Genomic DNA, 22,377 nt, shown 5'->3' with positions numbered 1-22,377 from the left:
TTGAACAATTAATTTATGTATTCCCATCAATTTTATCGTTCAATATCAATAGCCGAGTGTCAAGTTAACTGGACCACGTAAAATAGCTTCAAGTAAAAGAGGTCACGCAAAATTTCAAGGGTCATGTCCTTTAGGATGGGTTAAAGGACGCGCGTTGGCAGATCCAATCCACTACCTAACGTTTGTGTTGAGAATAATATGCAATATATAAACTTTAAATCGCATTCGGTTAAAGTTTAAGAGCGACGAGTGAGCGAGAAAAACCTTACATACTTATTTTATTTCATAGCATATTATACCGTCATTTGATACATCGACAAAAAGATCAGAAGGTAAAAAAAAAAACAAAACAAAACAAATGATAACATAAAATAACGAAGGTCGTACACTCACCCCCAAGCAGGTGCCAGTCCTCGTCGAGTGAGGCCAATGCCTGCGCCTGATTCGCCTGCTGTTCAAAGTCGAGCATTATGTCGGCTCCTCAATAATATTGTCTATATATTTTCTATAATAACAATAACAAAGCAAATAATTATTTTACTTATACTGCAGTCTATAAAGTACAGTAAATATGTATATAAACAAATTAATGCTCGTCACAAACACTCACTTTAAGTTGATGAAAACAGTAACAACAGCAACGATAAATAATTACTCATCAATTACGGTAATAGTTCACGGAATTTGTGATAATAATGTAAAAAATAATAAAAAATATTCAGACACTGACCACTGACCGACTTATTTTTTTTCCCTTGGTCTCCTTTCAATCACAGTAGCACCGTCCACAAATAAGTCGGTTTTGTTTCTAAATAACGCGCGGCTAAAGTCTATTCAATCGGTCGCGTTCGCGACTTCAACAATAACAACAACCGTTACACAGCTAACGAATCTTTCTCTCTCTCTGCTGATACTTATTCCTTCTTCATTACATTACATTACACTTCCACATACATTTATACATACATAACTACGTACGTACATACGTTTGCATCCACATGTATGAAAATAAATACATGTATACATACAATATACAATAATAACAAGTGTACTTCTACCACTACTTGTCCGTTATTCTCCCCCTCCTGGCGCACCTGTGCACATTCGAACGTGACGAACGACTAAGTGAAGGTAATATAATAATAAACAGTAAGTCAGTTAAAGTCAACACTTGGATCAACAAAATTTCCACTGTCAAACACTCATTGTCTTTAGTGTTTATCAAAAGTACACTAATTTTTATACTTTTATTGATTTAATATCCTGGTAATTATTACCTTTATCCACCATTCTGAAATATAAAATTAAATAACATTATTAGTCAATTCATAAGCAATGATAATAACAATGATACTTAATGATAGTTTATTTTTATCAACAAAAATTTTACCGCCTTTATTTCAACTGGAACCAATTAAACAGAAAACAGATCTTCGACGGTTACTCGCAGGCTGCACTGCACCAGAGTAACGCGGTTGCTAATAGGCGATTGGATCTTAATAAAATTAGAGAATCAGAATGAGAGTATCAAAGTATGTACCGAGAGTAGTGAGCATAGCATAGAGTAGTCCAAGTCGAACGAAGTAAAGTCGAGTCTACTACTCTAAACCCTCTACACTCAACTCTCTCGTCTCTCGTGTTGTGTCCTATCCCCCACTCATACATACTTACACTCGCCGCGCCGTCGCGATCATGCGTCTCACTCCCGTTACCGTCTGCTCATCATCAGTCCCTCCATCTATATACTACTAATACTAAACATATATCTACACACAATCTACAGTAAACTCTATCTACTATACACTATATTAGGATTTGGTTCCCCGCTAGCCGCTGTATACACATATACCATATAACACACAAATACAGTCGACGCTCTCTGTATTTGACCACATTCTTCCTCTGTATTTGACGATTTTACACAGCTCTTATGGACAAGGACGAGTCAAATACAGAGAATGGTCCTGTACGGGCGAGTCAAATACAAAGAGCGTTGACTGTACTCACATGTATAATATGTACTGTGTATCACCGGAGTGTGTACCACAGACCGTAGAAGCCCCTTGCCTCCGCCCACAGAGTTCTCTCAGCTCAATCTACACACTGCGCTGAACGGCGTGTGCCGCTACGTCACGGATTTGAGTTTTCCCCGATGACGTAACGGTGACGCGGGAAAAAACGTCATTGACACGAGCCAAAGAGTTATCGCGTCATAGCTTTTAAATAGTTTAACATAACATGATTGTTTCTTTTTCTTCTTTTTTTTATTATTTTTATTTTTGTAAATGTTTTTATATTTAGCAGTTGCTTAATTTTCATAGCGAATTAATTATGACAAAATATTAATAACTAGAAATTTGAATAGCGCGCGCCTAAATTTTAACCAATAATGAATCGTGGCCCATTTTTGGCGAGTTTCGACCTTTGTCTAACTTCAAGACTTCCATGTATTTTAATTTAGAGGATAATAGAGTTTTCGATTGTTATTACTATAATATAAATTTCTCATAGCTATAGCTCACAGTGTATAGCGGTGTCGACATGCTTCGCAACTGATTTCTGATATATATATATATATATATATATATATGTTGCTTCAGAGTACCCCCTTCCTTTGGTGACCTCCATGCCCTCTCTCATCGGCTTGCAGTCTCTGCAAGTTCTTCCGTCTCTCTTTACTACACATACATAATAAATTTATGTATCGGTATCTCCGTTACTCCTGTTAGATCTATCCAAACTCGAGTTGGTCCTGTTCTACCCAGTGTATAATATTCTTTTCTTATCCTTTTCATTCCCAATGCCACCTCTTGTTCCTCTACTACGCTCCTTTGGTTGGGAACAGAGTGTAGCGGGAACACACTCTACACCAACTAAAACTTAACTATGGTACTCGCAACTCGCATCGGCTGAGATATCCGACGTTAATGCAACATAACATAGCGTCGCTGCTCTCAGTTCGCTGGTTGCTTGGTCACAGCCGCACGAGTAGTCACCGACAACGTGTTGAGTGTGTGGCCCCTGCTTATATTCTCCACACTTCTTTATACGTATTTCTTCTTACTCTTTTTCCCCTTAATATTCGTTTCTTCTTCTCCTCTGTCTCTACTTCTACCAGTATGGTATTTAATATATGTATAGATACTTCTTATATCTACACACATAAAACATTTTACATATAATTTAATACTTTATACCACACTCATTTTATCTTGTTTTCTCTCCGTCTCAGTTTTACTTACCAACCAGCCAATTTAACGTTGCACCTTTTTTGTTACCGTAAGCATACTCCCCTCTTTAGAGGCACATCACCAGATACAGAGAACCAATCTATATACATACAAATAAAACATCTCGTCCCTTTCTCGCAAATATCTTCGCGGTCTCGTGCTGGCTCTTTTCTTCTTATTCTTATTTTTTTCCTTCATACTTCATACTATACCACGCCACATCACGGTTATTTCTTTGTCTTTATAACCGTTTATTTGTCTTTATCACTCGCTTAGACTCTCTTGCTCTTATTCAACCCTCTTCTCGCTATATTACCTCCACACTCCATACTTATACTGCTCTTCTCCGACGATGACGACTTCGGTTAATAAGTAGCTTCCTCCTACCGTTGCAATCCTAACTCTACGTTCCCGTCTCTTATTTCTTACATTGTAATTATAATCACCATATAAATTTCATCATTGTTTCATTACTATTCAATAGTAGTTATTGTTTTTTTTTTTAAACTTTATCCAGAATAAAACAAAAATTTTAGAATTATATTTTTGCGTAATCAATAATATAGTTGTTTCTCCAAATATTCTAAAGTCAATAAAATTTAATACTAAACATGGTTTTATATTAGCTAAAACGGTATCGTTAAAATGTTCCAAGTAAAATTAAGTTCTACTAAGTACTATAATGTCAGAAAAGCACATTTATATGACAATATGTCTCCAGTAATGAAAGTTTGTCTAATATTCTCTGTAATATTTAAAATATCAATCATGGGAGTAATTTTAAAATTATTGGTCAAATTAAAACTTATTTAGATTACTCCAATATAGAACAAAGCTTAAAAAAGAATGATACAATTGAAGTTCAAAAATTTGTGATAAATAATTATTTTATCAACAATTTAAAATCACCAGTGGTAGTAATTTAAAATAATCGTGTTTGTTCTAAAAACTGATTTAAATAATGATAAATATTTTATTGGAGGGGGGAGAATTTCTTGAGTAGACATGATGCGGCAAAGTTTTACTGGGAAGAGTTTTACTTTTAGTAGAATCGCTTATGGTAAAGTTGTAGATATGCCGTCAGAATGTGATCTAATACTTGATAAGTATTTAAATTTTCATTCAAAATTTCCATATGCATCCCTGTGAATAACAAAAAAAAATTCGTTAATTTAATAACATAATAAATAAAATTAATCCAAAAATTTAACATACCGTGACAGAAACATTCGTCTTGAGATAAAAATCTTAATCACCATAAGAATGTTTCGACAAAAGTGACATCTTTTTAAAAAATAAGTTTTCCAGTCCTAAGTAAATTATCATAAAAATAAAGGCATGAAAACTCAGCAAGCAGTAATTGACAGAGTATTCAGTGAGTGTATCATCGTAATTGTACATATATGACGAAATAAATGTTAACAACAGATAAACAGAATATGTGCGTAAAGAATAACGCACATTTTGCTACGTGAGTGGGAGTAGAGTAAAAGAAAATAACTTAGAGTGCAAGAAGCTACGTCGCGTGCTATCCTCGTTCTTGAATCCTGGCTCCCTCGCCTTAGCATGCCCCTTGCAACTCACAACTCACAACTCACAACTCGTAGTATAGCTTCATGCTCTTCTCTTCTACTTCCCAAGTTCCCAATCCACCATGCTATCCAATCTCATTCGCGGCCCTGATGGCTCGCGCGCATCGCATCGTCGTTTGTGTACGTCCTCTCTCGCCCCGCGGGTCCCGCATAGCAGTTCAACCGATCACGTATTCCTCTTTCGTCGTCACCCGCGCTACACTACCTCAAGGCATCCCTCTTTCGCTCTTGGCGCGTGCCCCTGCCCCTTTGGTTTGCTTTCAGTCCTTCGACTATCGCACATACATATTTCTTATTTTCCTCTTCTCTACCTTTCACCTCCTCTATCTCGGTCTCCGTCTGGGTCTTGGTCCCTCACTGTTTTTTGGCTCTCTTTCTATTCTCTTTACTTGCTAACTCCCACCTTCCACCTTAAATGCGCTCTTTTACTCAACATTCTACGTCTTTCTTGGTGGACTGTCAGCAGAGTGCAGGTTAGGCAGACAGAGTAGAGAGTCTAAGTATTATATATATATACATATATATACTTCGTCGCCATCAGGACGGGTTAGGGGAAAAGGGGGGCCCTCCTCGTCTCGGTTACTCCGCGCGTAAGCCGCGCGCGCATACCATCCCAGATGCTTCACTTCGTTCCGTACTTCTTCTTTCTATACTTATATTAATCTGTATATAATCCGACTTTTCTGCGGATTCGTATTATATACATACATCGCATAATATAAGTATGGGTACTTAATGTATTGTAACATCCAATACAACAATCTTGGTTTTCTGCACATGACCATGTTCCATGTGACCATGTGCATGCACTTTGTGGTGAGTTCACTTACACTACGGATCATTGGACAACACTCAAGATTATTTTAACACTAAATTAGCATTTTTTTACAATTTTTATCATTATGGCTTTTAAAATTAATAGTTTCGGCTTCTATTGTATTATCTTTACTTACTCGTTAGACAGATATACTCGCTTTACTCCATTGTTCTATTGATACTTTCCAGTCATATAGTAACCAAATTATTTCAAGGTTGTCGAAAAGATAAACCAAAATATGTAAGTGACTCAAATATTTGTTTACGATTAGATGTCTTCTCAAATTTTTAAACTTTCACGACATGAAAACGCTGTCGGCTGATATGTTATGGTTTATCTGATCTAGATTTATAAATAATATTTAATAGCTTAAACTTTCTACTATTTATGACCTTGATACAACAATATATGTACAACAACTTTTCTTAGATTTTCAACACAGTGCATATAATATAATAGAGAAGATTTTTAATTTAAGACTATCCACAACAAAGGAAGAGTTATTTCAATCGAAACCAGCAGTTGATTTCTCGAGAAATTAAAGCAAAATTATTATGTATTTTTTCTACACGATTTCAACGACTGCTGAGTAATCAATGATACAAAAGTGTGTTGCACGTGTAATATGTGTACAAATGTTGTTATATATAAAGTCTAAGTTATAAAAAAGATCATATAGTGCAATATAATGTACTGTAGTATAATGAAAAATTAAATTAATTTAAATATTGCATAATTCTAGGTACAGATCGGCTATTACAGCTCCGTCAACGATCTGCGGGAATAAAGAGCGTTTGAGAAAGAAGCGAGACAGAGATAAAGGGAGTTTGAGCGGACGATAATGAGAAGTTAGGCCAATAAATATTATTACTAGTTTGCATTTCCGGGAGTCGAGAAGGTTGGGTCAGTATTACCTGCCTACTTGCTGCCTGTCTACTGGCTTTACTTCTATTCCATCTTTCCATGTAAGGTAAAAGCCCCAATAGATGATCATGTACCAGTATATGATCACTCCATGTATTTGTATACCTATATTTGTGAATATAGATATACAAATACATGGAGTGATCATATACTGGTACGTGATCATCTATTGGGGCTTTTACCTTATAGTGTGTATCTACATCCACTTTACAGAGTCCATTTCAGTTTTTCAATAATTATTAGTCAACATGCAGGTCACATATTTTTTATTTCTATTCCTGTTAAACATGAAATATTATTAAAGTTTATTAAATACACAGTTAATTATATTAAATTATAGTATGTACTCAATTTAATTAAATATTGTTTAATTCTTATCATTTGTTATGATTGCGATTAGCTATTTTTCAAAATAGCTAAGAATGTTGATACATTAATATGATATCGATCAAGCGCATAATATCGCTGTTGTCAGCTGCCAGATTGGATATTATGACGTATATCGACATTGACATGTTTGTTTTACAATGGTGCTTGTTGCGCCATCGACGTGTTTCTTTTTTTGTAAATAAATCCCCAGCACATTAAATTTTGTTGTAAGTATATATATATATATATATATATATATATATATATATATATATATATATATATATATATATATCTGTGCGTTTACACTCAACTTCGAAGTAGATAAAGAAACTTTTTATTACTTTATATTTCTTCGACATCCTTATTCTTCATTATTTATCAATTTTTTGTTTTTATTCGTTGCTGATCACTGAAATAGAAATAAAAGATGAAAAGATCTCATTACAATATAGTTTAAAAATTTTACATTATATTTATATTTATTATAATTATAATTATAGTATCTGTATTAGTCATTTTTGTTGGCTTAATCTTTTCTTTGTATGAATGATTTAATTGTTAACTTTATTTGATAGCTTAGTAATTAACAATTGATATTTAACAAAGTTAATAATTAAATAGTTGAATTATTATTGTTTAATTTTAAAATTGAGAATTTCATAAGTGAGTAATCAATTTCGTTGAAATAAATTTATAAAGAATATTAATACATATATAAAGCAAAGTTAAGTTTTCGTTTTTATACTTCAAGTGTGATAAGATAACACTGAAAAAATAATAATTATTATATACACACTCATTATTCGTATTAATAATAAATTTAAATTAAATTTATTATCGACTCGACACATCATTATCGAGTTTTTTTTTCTATGTACTATCGATTTTTCTGCTTATATTAAGTTGGTATTAATCGTATGTACATATGTATATTGTAAATTTATTATGTATTGCAAATTCGTGATTATCGAATCGATTACCATGACTCGATTGTCTAAGCGCCTGCGTTTCAATTACGTTCTTATTGTTATTGAAATTTAAAAACAATAATTTTTATTTTCTTAAATTCTCATACTGGTATCATTATATTTAAGTTAAAATCAACTCACTAAATATCTTTTGGGTCATTCCTGTAATTATAAAACTATTAACTTCAGTCATAATTACTATTAACTGTAATGAATCATTTTTTAAATTTCAATAATAATTATTAAATATATTATTCTACTTAATAGTAATAAATAATCAAAATTGACTATGAATAAATAAAAAAATTGTTAAATGACGGATTGTTAAGTTCTGTGTCAAAAAAAGGCCGAAAAGTAAATAATATATCTCTTTACTTTACGCCTCAGGGAAAATAATTTTCGTAACAAAAGAATACGAGTAATTTTGCGAAGATGAATAAAATTATACGTAATATTTTCTGAAGAATTGCTTGAGTGAATATGAAGAAATAAATAAATAATGTTAAAGTCACAGCAATTTCTTTTGTAAATTAACATTCTAGTACACAACGCCATCAGACGATAGAAAAATAAACTTATTTCCACGTGACGTGATCGGCGGTCAAATGAATCTCAAAAGTAATTAATTAAATTAACAAATTATATTAACAATAATTATTAACAGAAATTTTTAAATTACTTGGAAAACTGATGGACTTAACTGAAAGGAAATATTTGTTTCTTGAGGTAATGCCCCTCTTAGCAATAGAGGTCGATAAGACAGAACGTAATTCAAGCTCCATCTACTTGGGCTTGTTTTAATAGCTGATCAACAGTCGTCACTTTCTTTTATTTTTATTTAAATAACCGTCGACCATAACCTTTCTCAAAAATTAAAACAACTAATCATTCATATTTTTGTAAAAATACAATAAATATATTAATATGTTTGCTATGACTGCGAGGCTGGCGTTCATCGCTCGTGGATTTGCAACCACTGCTAAAGATATTCCCAATTTAGTCAAAGTAAGTTAGATTATTTATATACATTATTGTTTTTTTCTTCTAAGATCTATAAAATCTTATTAATTATTGCTTACAATAGAATGTTGTAAAACAATAAAAATAAGGAATTGTCATTTTTTAGCAAAACAAAGTTGTGGTATTTATGAAAGGCGTACCTGAAGAACCTAGATGTGGATTCAGTAATGCTGTTGTACAAATATTCCGTATGCATGGCGTTAAATATGACGCACACGACGTACTTGCTAGCGACGAACTCAGACAAGGTATTTTTTGGTTATTGATAATTTTAGAAAATATTTTTCTTTATTGATAAATTTATAAATTTTTTAAAAATCAATAACATTAGAAGAATAGAAATTTTAAAAAAATATATGTTAATATGTAATATAATATTATTCTGCTCAGGTATCAAAGACTTTTCAAATTGGCCGACAATACCACAAGTTTTCATAAATGGAGAATTTGTTGGCGGGTGTGACATATTACTCCAGATGCATCAAAGTGGTGAATTAATAAAAGAGTTGGAAAAAGCTGGCATAACAAGTGCTCTTTCAAATATAGATAATGCAGGCGATTCTTCAAAGAAATAATCGAAATAAATCCCATTTTTCAACAGGCTTGTACATAATTTCCGATATTATAAACTAGTCTCATTTTGTTTATAAAAAAAAAAAAAAAAATAATTAAATAAATAAAAAATAAATTCAAACAGATAATTGTAAAAAAGAAATCAGATTTTTTGCAACTCTCGACGTAAAATTTTACCCGCAGCACTTTTCGGAATTTTATCAATTATAACAACGTGACCAAGTTGTTTGTATTTAGCAACACGTTTAGCAACGTAATCCTTTATTTCTTGGCCATCAATTAACATGTTTGCTTTTGGTACTATAAAAGCTTTTGGAATTTCCCCGTATCTTTCATGCAACACACCTATAACTGCTGCATCAGCTATTTTTTCATGACCCTGAATAATATCTTCCAGTTCCGACGGTGCCACCTGGTAACCTTGAACTTTTATCAACTCTTTGAGTCGTCCTCGTATGTACAAATGTCCTTTAACCAATAAACTTTATTATTTCAAATTCATAAACCATTCTCAACCAGTAATCAATCAAGACTTTATCTACGACCCATTAAACTCAGCAATTAAATCAAATGAACGTACCTTTGTCATCAAAAGAACCTAAATCACCGGTCTTAAACCAATCACCTTCCATAGTATCAGCGGTAGCTTTTGGATTTTTAAAATATCCTTTCATAACTTGCGGGCCTCGTACAAAAATTTCACCCGTTTCATCAACTCCCAAATTATTTCCTCTATTATGTTCTTCATGTCCAACGATGCGTACTTCAGTGTTCGGCACTAAAATTCCTGATGACTCAAGTGGAGCGCTTACACTTTTGGATATCACCGGGGAAGTTTCCGTGAGGCCGTATCTAAAAATAATGTTTTAGAATCACATTGATTATTAATGGTTTAATTACTATTAAATGTACTGGTGATTTATTGACGTATTTGATTACCCTTGGGCAAAGTTTACTTGGGTACCAACGCGATTTAAAAATTTAGCAATCACTTCTTCGCCAGTCGGTGCTGCTCCACATGTTATTAATTTAATACTCTCTATATGACGTTTCGTAAATCGATCATCATTTGCCAGCATCTGAACAATTGGGGGTGCCACGTACATAGATGTTATTTTGTGTTTATTCATTACCTCTAATAATGCTGTTGATGAAAATGATGGCATACAGATTACTTTTCCTCCTAAACTGTTCATTTTTATTTTTATTTATTTTTCCATTAATTTATTACCATACTAAGTTTCAATTACATACCCAAGATAATTAAGCATACAAACTACTAAGCCAAAAATATGATACATAGGTAAAAATACAGGTAATATTTCTTGATGATCACCGATAGCTTCTCTGGAAGCTGTTACTTCTTTCACCCGTTCTTGAAACATATTAGCAACAACATTTCTGCAATTATTTTTTTAACATAATAAATAATAAATAATTTGTTTTTTAGTATAATTAAACTTACCTATGAGTCAACTCCACACCTTTCGGCAATCCAGTTGTTCCACTAGAGTACGGTAAAAAAACAGTATCAGTTTCGGGATTCCGTTCTGTTTGTAGGCCAGTTTTTTCAAACTCTTCAACGCCATCGCCAATAAGATCTTTGAAATTAATACTATTCTCAGGCGTTGGACTGTCTGTTCTTTCTTCAATCACAATTATCGGCAAACGAATGACCGAGTTCCCTTTAATACTCTCAGCAACAATTGGATAGTTCGAAGTTAATGTTACGACAGCTGCTGCTTCAGAGTTTTCTAATTGTTTTTTTATTTCTTCAGCAGTATACGCTGGGTTAATCAATGTTGCCTATATAAATAATTCATTTATTTATTATTTTTTTTTAAATATCAACGAGTACTTAGAGATAAATATTTACACAAACTCCGGCTTCACTCGCACCAAGTACAACAATTGCGTACTCTGGAACATTGGTAAGCACAACAGCAATAGTATCACCAGGCCGAAGATTATTTTTTCTCAAGGACGTCGCAAATTTTCCACTCAATTTCTTTAATTCTCGGTACGTATAAGACTTTCCAGTGACTGCGTTTATCTATAAATTAAAATGTGAAAAAAAAAATAATTAGTTTTTTATTTTTATTATCATTATTATTATTCGTATTTATGTTTAATTTACCAAAGCTGTTTTGTTCCACCACTTGTCAATATTTTTCCAAATACACTGATGTAATAATAGACCTTGAAAGCCATCAACACATGGAACAAAACTTTTGAATATATTATTATTATTAATAATCGATTTTTGATTTTGAATGTTTAAGCAGTTTGAGTAACATCGGACGCCCCAATTGGCATGATTAAAACTATTGGTAAACCCAGTAACTTTAATGCTATTAAGCTCAACTTTACGTGATGATAAAGCTCTATTAACCGACCAGGAAGAAATAATATTTAATTTGTTTATCACATTATTCGCTAAGAAATAGAAACGCGACATTTTTACTCAAGTTTAAAAATCAAACTAAAGCCACGAAGAAAAATAAATCAACGATAACATTTCGTATAGTCATTAATATTTATTAATAAACTATTATATTTTCCAGATATGTTTTTCTTATCATCTGGCACTTACTAGTAAGAAACTTCACTTCCAGATGTCTCTACATGAGTTGATGCAAGCTAAAGTACGTACTGTATTATTATCACAACACAATGCACAGCATAATTATTTACATGTTTATTAGCCTAACAATAATTAGATAAGTTAGAGAATCGATAAAATTATTTACATGACCTAGAACTATTTTAGACGACGTAAAACGGAAAATATGTTCTAAAAATATATTTAATTAATTATAGATAAAAAAAGGGTTTTTTTTTTTTTAGTCATATAATTTCAGATATAAAAACTGTTGGCTTGTGCAAATTATAATGGTATGTCCCTTATATATTAGCTACTGGAAAGTATATACCTGTAATATATTGAATTCAAATGTCGTCTGGCGATGTCGGATCTCATACCGAGGGACCCATCAGTCACTCTATATACACGTGACTAATTAATATAGATAGAGTTTAACAGTTGGGACACAGTTTCACAATTATCGTTCCAGAGAATAACTACGCTGATGGTACATACGTGCATCCGCGAATTTGAGGTATGAACAACCGATAAGGAATTGTAAAAGTTTTATCTATTACCCTGAATAAAAAAAAGTATTGAAAAGTATTGGATTGACTAGAAAACCAATACTTTTCAATACTTTTTTCTTTGTCTCAATACTTTTTTTTTATCAGGGTATGTATTTCACCTGTAAGCAGGTCATACATTTTCATTTCTGCGTCACAGTATCTGTAAGAAATTGGTAATTATGATTTTGATAAAAATTTATCGCCACTTTCTATTAATAATGAAAAAAAGTTAAATTAAATTTTTTACTCACCGATTCGATTGGAAAAATTTAGGTGTTACAATATTATATGTAAGGATGTTCTACTTCTCATTCTTTGTTCATTTTGATCGAAGGTCGAGGTTAACAAGAACATTATCCAAAGCTTAAGGACTCGTCACGCGATTCCACGATTTGCTAGTAGATCGTGATACCCCGTGATATGCAGCAAACTCTTAGTGACTTGCGTTCCTTTACATTCAGTTATAACTTCTATTCCTCCTACTTCACGCTTTATAACATTTTACCACCCTTTTCCTCCATACAGAAATATATTATCTAGCTAATATACATATATGAATGTGTATACAAACTGAATGTAACATTCACCTGTTTTTTTACCTAATATAAATGCTACATAAGTTTTCGAATATTTGTCAAGTATAAGCGAATATGCGGAAGGAATTTTATGCATTTTTACAACTCGCGTGCGATACTAATAAGAAGATTAAATATATACCTCTGATATTAAGAATCCTTGATCTACATTTTCAGCTTATTTTTATTTTATTTATTCATTTTTTTGTTATTCCATTACTTACCAGCTTGCTAAATCTACGCGAATAAGTAACATACTTTTTTCAAGTTCACACGAGTAAATGCTTTTAATAACGTACATGTTAGGCGACTGCGTGGCCGAGCGGTTTAAGTCTTAAACTGCTCGTACAACAGTCGCTCAGGCGTAGGTTCGAGCCCTGGCAGTCGCAATTTTTCTGCGATTCCCAAGGTTTGCTCCCTTGCCGACTGTACCCTGGCCAGGTTTCTGTGGTTTTCTTGGTCACTGTGCTAACGGGCGCACAATAAATAGTAGGAAGGGACGTAAAAATCCCACGTGTCTAGGCCAGAAGGCTGACGCGTAAGATTCCAAAAAAAAAAAAAAAAAAAAAAAATAACGTACATGTTTATATTAACACTAAATATAGACATGAAAAATATTATTTAATCACGTAGTCTATTAAATTCAAATTAAATTTTACAAACTACTGCAGTTATTTGAAATATGTATAAATATGGACAGATACAATTAAAATTAAAATTACATATTTAAAAGTTTTCCCTCAAGTTATAAATCATTTTATTTTATTATTTTTAAAAAAAATATAAATAATCATTTTAATACGACGATTGTTTCAATTATTTAAAATACGTAATCATCATCTTAGGAGTATTTAAATTTTATTATCCGGACTACTCAATAACTGGCTAACACTCAATTGAATGACACGATCATTTTCTCCGATTTGCCTTGGCTCATTGGTATACATTTTAATATATATCTTCTATGTGCAGTATAGGCAAAATTACATCTTTAGACCATTAGAGAAATAGCTATTAACTAGTATAGGAATTAATTTAGTCGCTTCTCATCAGTGTATCATAAACACGGCAATACTCTCCACTACTGTATGTAAACGGAATCTCCATTTATATATTTATATTTAAAATAAACTATTCTAATCTTTTTTCTCCTTCTTATTCATTATCTCCACTTTTTGATCCTTTTTTGATATTTTGTTTTTAATATTTCATATTTCATATTAAACGTCAAGTTCATTAGTAAAATGACTTTTGCTTGAATTTCTTAGTGTCCAAGGTCAAAACTACAATGCAATCAATTAAAAACGGTAAATATTTTTTAATATCGAATAAAAAACCACATTTTTAATTAAATAATAAATTAATAATTTTTAACAGATTGTTACGAATGATTTATTTCAAGACAAAATGCTGAGAAAGAATAACAAAAGATAGAATAAGATGAAAAAGAAGAAATTAGCGATGGGAAGCTTTAGGGGTAGGTCGTATGTTGAAAAAATGTTAAAATAGAGAACAGAATAGAGGAGCGTATACGTTTTTTAATACTTATGAACTGAGGATGGGAGTACGAAGGAGTAGAAATAAAGAGGGGTAGTATGGTTAAAGTTAAGGGAGTAGAGTTGAGTAGAGGAGGGTGATACCGGCGAGGTGGCGCCCTCCCTCACGCTTTCGATCGACCCTGCTACTCTCTTCTCTTTCTCTTGGAGCTGCTGCTGGTAGCTCGTCCTCTTTTACTTCTTCCTCCCTTCGAGTGTCCGTTCGTCCTCACGGGAGCTCAGTAGTCAGCGACACGTCGGCCCAGTTAACACACTGGTCGAGTTTTCAGGGTGGTTTATGTTTATTCAAAACGTGGTGCGTGTCGTGCAATAAACACCACTCTATTATTTTTTTTAAATCAAGGATTTTTTCATTTTTATTTAATCAGGTACGTAATTTTTTTTTTTTTTTTTTTTTTTTTTTAATTATTATCAATTACTAAATTTTATTATTATTTTATTTTACTTCATATCACTAAAATTAAAATTATTTTTTTGGTTGTATCGAGAGATTTTTTGTTTATCCCGCACTTGAAAATTTTTCGACTAATGTTAAAGATCTTGGTGAAAAAAAGGGGGGTTGGAAAACGGGGACAAAGATTTAAATTGGATAGGTGACATGAAGAATTGACAAAGTAAAGACGAAGGACCTCAATTGTACAAGGATCGATTGAATGACTCGACGAAAATCGAAATAATCGAGCTAATATGTACCAAGAGCCAAGATATACATGACACAACCCAAGTAGACATATATATTACATTACATCTATGTTTATATATTTATATTTATTATATATAAAAGTCAACCAGCTGAGCTTGAATGTTGTTTACGTGGTAGTGTAAAAGGGCGTCAATATTATCGTAGCTTTATTTTATCTTTATTTTTAATGTGTCTTATATACTCTGGACTATTTTCACTAACCAAAGTAAACTATAAAAACAGGATAGTATAGGAGATAAGAAGATAAGAAATGGGGCTGAAAGTGTGAGTAGAGGTGTATTTCATAATAAAATCTTTTCAAGTAGGAAGTAGACCAAGCAACTGAGTATGAGCTGGATAAGAAGAATGTGTATAAAGCTTTGTACGCGTAGCGGTATTGTTCGAGCTTTTTAAGTGTGATAGTGAGAAGAAGTATAAGTTATGTTTATGTCATTCTGAAGCTACCCGAGAATTTCATGGCAATAAAATTATTAAGATTTAAAGTGAAATATTTAGCGTGCTGAGACCGGACACGTGTTTTTATGCTCTCAGATTATTCCTGTAAAATTTAAACGTGACCTTCTGTTATTTATGTGACGCAGTTTATAACTATAGACACTATCGTGCGTATACATGACAGGCATTAACTGTCAATAACGTTATTTTTTTTATATAAAATAACATTATAGTATAAAGAAACTGAGATTCAGTTCCAGGAGCCAGGAAGCAAACTTAGACGTTAATCGTAATTTGAATGTTAAACTGGGAAAATACTTTGGATTAACTAATTTCCTCGACATTTACGTTCCTCATTAAATCTTTTCAACTAATAGTCATTTATGAGGGTGATAATAAGGAGGTAGAGGTAGAGTCTTCAGCGAGTATAAAACTTGAGGTATAAATTAATAAAATAAAAAATTATTTCGACGGTTAACAAAGTTAATTGGATGGCTAAATAAAAAAAGCATTCAATTATAATTACAGAACGAGATAATTAATGTTGGTATGCATGTATAATTGTGTATTGCTGAAATATTTAGTTTGTAAACAATGTTGCTGCTTAAAAAAAGTAGAATCAAGTTAAAGAGGTCAACGCGAAAGCGCAGAAAAGTGGAAGGAATGACGCAAATATCTGCACGATACTCTCAATCAGCCGTACATATTCATTTGTACGAAATGTAGGACACATGTTTTTTTAATATCAGTACAAGACAACAATTCAGTCCACCAAAAAATCCTTAATATATAATTTATCGATACAGTTTTATATATTAATATTATTGGTCATTGCTTTTGTATGAATGATCAAGAGCAATACCGATTTTCCGTAAAGAAAATAAGGTTGAGAAAATTGAATTGAGCATCGAGAGGAAACTACCATACACAAATGATATACCAGTATATGAAGTCATGCAGAAGCAATAGTGCATGGAGAAATGGATAAATTTAACAAGGCATAAAGCATCAAGATAAAAGTACACATTTTATTGGAAGTATACAAAAAATAAGTTGATAGATAAAAATTTAAAATAAATAATTGACATAATATATTCGACTCCCAGAGTTTGGTAACCTTTAGAATGGATAAAAAAAATTATAACTTGCGCTGAAAACTCGTTAGGTCGGGCTGTGGCTTGTACGTCACACCGAGAAATCGAGGTAACCTCTTTCGCCAACAGGGGCTTTTACCCCACTGGCTGGTTACTGCTCTGACTGCCCCGGAAACTCCACCATGCCCCTCGAGGACGATCGACGACTTCGACAACAGCTACAAAAGTTGATCCTATTACTCTAGTGTGTGCCTGTGAGGATCGTTACCCCAAAAACTATCTGAACTTTATCATCATTTATATATTTTATTAATACCGCCACCTACATCTATGTCTATGTCTATGTTTATGTATACGCTTGTTATTTATAACTTTTTGAAGGTAATTACTTTGGAAAAATTGGGCACTTACTGTTTGTTATTTATCATTATTAGTAATTGTCACGTACATTCAGTACAGGGTTAAATTATTATCAACAAAAGTTGTTAACTTTGGTGTATGATGAGAGCTGACTTAAAGATGTTGGAATAATAATTCATTAACTTTTAAATATTTACCTGTACTGTGTCCTGGTAGTTTCTACTTGACTTAACTCTAGGTCTTTGACATGAGTTTAGAATACTGAAAGTTACTTCGGGTACACACGCCAAACTTATATATCTTTCGTTTTATAATTTATTCTCCTATCCGGTATCTATTTCCAATAAATAGACCAGCTCTCTTCCCCACTCTCTGGTTATTATTCTTATTATTCTGTCTTTCTCATTTTGTCGATAGATACTGTCGTCATTAATATTCATAATATCGATATTGGTATCGATATTGATAAATTTTCATTAATACCTAGCCCCTAAAATACAAGACTAAGACAAAGATAAAGATTCAGTAAAAGAAGAATATATTCTATCTAGCGACTTTTAATAAAGAAACAAGAAAAAGAATAGTTTATTACCACTTATCATATTATCAAGTCAACCGGCAATTTGTTTAGTATGATTGACTTAACCTGAGGGTAAGATTACCTTTGCTAAAGTCTAGAGACCTTCAACATTCGACCCTCAAGTCCAAAAATAACTGATATCCGCGTGGCTTACACGAGCTTGCTCGAAAACTATCGTTTATATGTTTATTTATACATTCACATCTAAATAATTACAATAATATATGTAATTATAATTATTCTTCATATATAAATATATATATATATATATATATATATATATATATATATATATATATATATATATATATATATATATATATATATATATATATATATATATATACTAGCTGTTACCCGCCCGCTTCGCTGGGCGCTTTAAAGAATTGTATTTTTAGATCTAGACTTGAAATTTAATTGTAATATTGTTTTGACTTGCACAGATTCCAAATTCCATCAAATTGGACTGTATCATATCCATGTGATTATTCTAGCTAAAATTCATTGTAACTTTCAACGTGCAATCACTATAACATTTCCGTGGCTTTCTTCTAAAAATGAATATTAATTGACACGGAGAAAAAAAAAAAAAAATGTGAGCCATCACGGGACGCCTGGCAGATGTGAAACATCGACATTATTTTGTAAAAGTAATATGCAGAAAAGAACAGATTGTGATAAGAACTAAATATGTCATAATGATAAAATAAAATATTACGATTTTTTTTCCAGATAACGATGACTATTTATTGAATAAACACTTATTTTCATTAAATACAAAAATTTACGAATTTATTTCAAATCGTGACTACTTAATTCGTTTAATCAGTGACTTCGGTAATAATTATATTCGATGTTGCCTCTGAGGACGGTATTACTGTGACAATTGGTCGATGGTAACTGAAGTATGTTACAAAAGTATTGGACATAACATTATCAAGATATCTAATAAATAGAGCATCTATTTAGTCTACTGTCCCTACTACGAAGTGTTTGGCAACAAAATTCTAAACCGGACAAACTTAATTAATTTTTATGTAAAAAAATGTGAGGAATTCAATGGTGCTATTTGCCAAACTGCATGAGTAACAGCAAATTAGTTATTAGCAAAAGGTGTGCAAATCGATGCTAGGTCATACTTTAATCGCTATTTATATTATAGTTAATAAAGATGATTGCCTGAAATATTTTTTGGCAAGCCCCATTATTGGTTCATACGAACCAACCATTTTATAAAAATCAATTAATTATTAGTCCAAAATAATTAATAAACTTTACAAGCGAATGCTAACAGCTGAGTGAGTTACCGACGCAGTCCGCGCAGCTCCGAGCGACTGGCGGTGATGCGCGCGCAACTGTTTCGTTCAAATCACCCTTCTAGGTGATGTCTCTGATAAAAATAATTTAACGTGATAATAATTATTTAATATTAAATTCAACTGATAGTTGTTACTATTTTTACTTTTAATATTGACATTATACTCATTCAATATTTAAGTATAAAAATTTTAATTAATTATCAGTAAATATTACCAAAAAATCATTTATACTTACTAATACCAGGAAACTTAGACATCATTTTATTTTTAAGCCACGAACAGTTACTAAAATCTTTTATATAATTACAAAGCTCGATAAATATTTAAAAATTCTGAAATTAAGTAAAGTATTATAAGTGTAAAAGTAAATTTCTGATTTTAATTTGACAAAAGGCTACAATATATTTTAATTTGTTTTTAATGACGACGTTAAAAACTAATTATAATATTGCAAATAGTTAATTATAGTATAAGTTAGTATAAATGGTTTTCGTAGTTATTTTTATACTTAAATAATTATTATCACGTTAAATTATTTTTATCAGAGACATCACCTAGAAGAGTGATTTGAACGAAACAGTTGCGCGCGCATCACCGCCAGTCGCTCGGAGCTGCGCGGACTGCGTCGGTAACTCACTCAGCTGTTAGCATTCGCTTGTAAAAGTTTATTAATTATTTTGGACTAATAATTAATTGATTTTTATAAAAAAAAATGGTTGGTTCGTATGAACCAATAATGGGGCTTGCCAAAAAAAAATATTTCAGGCAATCATCTTTATTAACTATAATATAAATAGCGATTAAAGTATGACCTAGCATCGATTTGCACACCTTTTTGCTAATAACTAATTTGCTGTTACTCATGCAGTTTGGCAAATAGCACCATTGAATTCCTCACATTTTTTACATAAAATCAATTAAGTTTGTCCGGTTTAGAATTTTGTTGCCAAACACTTCGTAGTAGGGACAGTAGACTAATTGTTGTTCCGTATCTGGTGGTAGGTTCTCTTGGATTGTTATTATTATTATGAGTTTTACTTGTATACCGTTTTCTGGTTTTTACAAGGCTAATTGTCTCAGCATCTCCGCATGTAGTCTCTTTTCAACTCTTTATTATCAACATATGCTCCGCTCTATATTATCAACACAATCTTTCAACTCTTTTATTATCAACATACTCTCCACTCTTTTTATAATCAACATATTCTCTACTTTTTATAATCAACATATAATTTCGCACATAACTTTATTCTCAATGCGGCTGTGGACCGACTTGTGCTTTCTGTACTGTATTTACCCTATTCCTCACCCCTTTATATCGGTGTTGGAATAGTGGCGATGGGGAAACCACAGAGAAAACCCATGCCAGTACAGTCGGCTACCGGAGCGACTCCCGATGGTTGGTGTTGGAACTATTCGAACAACCGTCGGGGCTCGAACCCTCGCCTCACGACATGATGCACGAACGAACTAACGGGATAATGACTTAGTCCGCTCGGCCATCATGCCGCTCTCTTGGATTGTTATTCATTTGCAATTGAAATTCTTCTTGGAGAAACGTAATTAATGGCGTTGATTCATCTTTTGCAAAATTTACATTGAAATCCCCAGCTGAAATCAATGGTAGTTTGTCTTTATTGGTTTTGAAAGTTATTGAACCTCTGTGACTGTACGGAAATAATCTCTCGTGTAAAAATGAAATGATGTCATTTATTTTTTTTATTAGGAGAAATGTACACAACAATCATCATCAATTCACTTCCATCTTCTAGTTTAACGTGTGAAGCACATATATCGCCAATAGATGTTTGGGAGACATGAACTTCTGTAGCATTTTGAATTACTAAATCCATGTTGAATGTAGTAATATGTGAAGTATTGTTGTTTTTATAAATGGCAACTCCAGCGGCTCTAACATTTTGTCTCTTAAATTTAGCTATACAATGAAAATTAGGTAAGTCAACTGATTCATCTGCAGGAAGCCATGTTTCAGTTAGTAATAAAAAGTTACTCCTTTGACAAATAGAATCTTGTAAATCAGTAGTATGTTTTCTGAGACTTTGGCAGTTTAAAGTATAAAGTATAAACGCCGGATCGAGTGGGAGAGAATCGCACAGTCGATTGCGCATGGCGACGCGTCGCCACACCGTACACACTACTGCATATAGACTGTATATATATACCATCATATAGCGTGGCGACGCGTCGCCAAGGCATGCGTCGCCACGCCAGAAATCGGTTTTACATGCGGCTATAGATGTTTCACATCAAAAATTTGAAATGAGCATTGATAGTTTTAGTTAAAGTAATTGCACACTGAAAAAAAAGTATTTTGATAATCACAATACTTGGTATATAGTTTGGAAATTAGAATTTTAGATTTTAACACCCACCCCCGCAATCCCTGTCGGAAGTAGAATTTTTTGGAATCCGTTTTGAAATGATCTCTTCATGACAAATGAAAGATTCCTACCTAATTTCAAGTTTGTAGAAGTTACAGTTTGGAAATGGAAATTTGAAATTCTAACACTCACTTCCGCAATCCCTGTCGGAAGTAGAATTTATTGAAATCCATTCTGAGATGATCTCTACATGACAAATAAAAGATTCCTACCAAATTTACAGCTCTTAGAAGCTATATTTTGGAAATTCAGATTTTTTTTGTCGACACCCACCTCCGCAATCCTCATTGGGGGTGATTCGTCGTAAAATCCGCTCTTAGATTATTTCTACATCACATATAGAAGATTCTTACCAAATTTAGAGTCTATAAGAGCTATATTTTGCAAACGGGAAATTTTCATTATCAATGCCCCCGCAACCCCCTGTGGGGTGAGATATCGTAAAATTCGTTTATAAATTATTTTTACATCACTTACAGAAAATTCCTACAAAATTTGGAGTCTGTAGGAGCTATAGCTTGAAATTTAAAAATTTTCATTGTTAGTAACCACCCTCGCAACCCTCTCTGGGGTGAGATATCGTAATATTTGTTTATAGATTATTTCTACATCTCTTACAGAAGATGCCTACCAAATTTGGAGTCGATAGGAGATATAGTTTAAAAATGGGAATTTTTCATTGTTAACGCCCCCGCAACCCTCCT

At 32.4% G+C, this 22,377-nt stretch overlaps 3 protein-coding genes across 5 annotated transcripts; 1 reads left to right on the top strand and 2 right to left on the bottom strand.

The window, feature by feature from the left end:
- Positions 1-393: 393 nt before the first annotated feature.
- LOC123274793 lies at positions 394-6,607 on the bottom strand (the record flags this gene model as incomplete). Of its 3 annotated transcripts, XM_044742523.1 has the most annotated exon segments (5): positions 394-505; positions 611-1,291; positions 1,391-1,495; positions 5,776-5,981; positions 6,554-6,607. In XM_044742523.1, a coding segment is annotated over 1 exon segment (76 nt), but the record flags the coding sequence as incomplete, so codon positions are not given.
- Positions 6,608-8,741: 2,134 nt separating this feature from the next.
- LOC123274792 (glutaredoxin-related protein 5, mitochondrial) lies at positions 8,742-9,621 on the top strand. The gene is made up of 3 exons (XM_044742520.1): positions 8,742-8,908; positions 9,030-9,171; positions 9,314-9,621. The coding sequence occupies exons 1-3, from the start codon at positions 8,828-8,830 to the stop codon at positions 9,496-9,498; spliced, it is 408 nt and encodes a 135-aa protein (XP_044598455.1). The 5' UTR covers positions 8,742-8,827; the 3' UTR covers positions 9,499-9,621.
- Positions 9,573-12,039, bottom strand: LOC123274791 (4-coumarate--CoA ligase 2-like). The gene is made up of 7 exons (XM_044742519.1): positions 11,634-12,039; positions 11,373-11,549; positions 10,962-11,302; positions 10,751-10,897; positions 10,436-10,684; positions 10,077-10,348; positions 9,573-9,964 (listed from the first exon to the last, which is right to left on the bottom strand). The coding sequence occupies exons 1-7, from the start codon at positions 11,952-11,954 to the stop codon at positions 9,639-9,641; spliced, it is 1,833 nt and encodes a 610-aa protein (XP_044598454.1). The 5' UTR covers positions 11,955-12,039; the 3' UTR covers positions 9,573-9,638.
- Between the last annotated feature and the right edge of the window lie 10,338 nt (positions 12,040-22,377).

Source organism: Cotesia glomerata, unplaced genomic scaffold (genome assembly GCF_020080835.1).
Source record: "Cotesia glomerata isolate CgM1 unplaced genomic scaffold, MPM_Cglom_v2.3 scaffold_75, whole genome shotgun sequence".
NCBI lineage: Eukaryota > Metazoa > Arthropoda > Insecta > Hymenoptera > Braconidae > Cotesia > Cotesia glomerata.
This window is presented reverse-complemented; position numbering and strand designations above follow the sequence as displayed.

Bases quoted from the DNA above. Each gene is read 5' to 3' on its own strand.
- LOC123274791 (XM_044742519.1), bottom strand. From the start codon at position 11,954: ATGTCGCGTTTCTATTTCTTAGCGAATAATGTGATAAACAAATTAAAT. The intron at 11,550-11,633 runs GTAAATTAAACA...TTTAATTTATAG, and splicing joins GGTGGAACAAAACAGCTTTG to ATAAACGCAGTCACTGGAAA. The intron at 10,685-10,750 runs GTATGTAATTGA...AAAAATGAACAG, and splicing joins TGTATGCTTAATTATCTTGG to TTTAGGAGGAAAAGTAATCT.
- LOC123274792 (XM_044742520.1), top strand. From the start codon at position 8,828: ATGTTTGCTATGACTGCGAGGCTGGCGTTCATCGCTCGTGGATTTGCA. The intron at 8,909-9,029 runs GTAAGTTAGATT...GTCATTTTTTAG, and splicing joins ATATTCCCAATTTAGTCAAA to CAAAACAAAGTTGTGGTATT. The intron at 9,172-9,313 runs GTATTTTTTGGT...TATTCTGCTCAG, and splicing joins TAGCGACGAACTCAGACAAG to GTATCAAAGACTTTTCAAAT.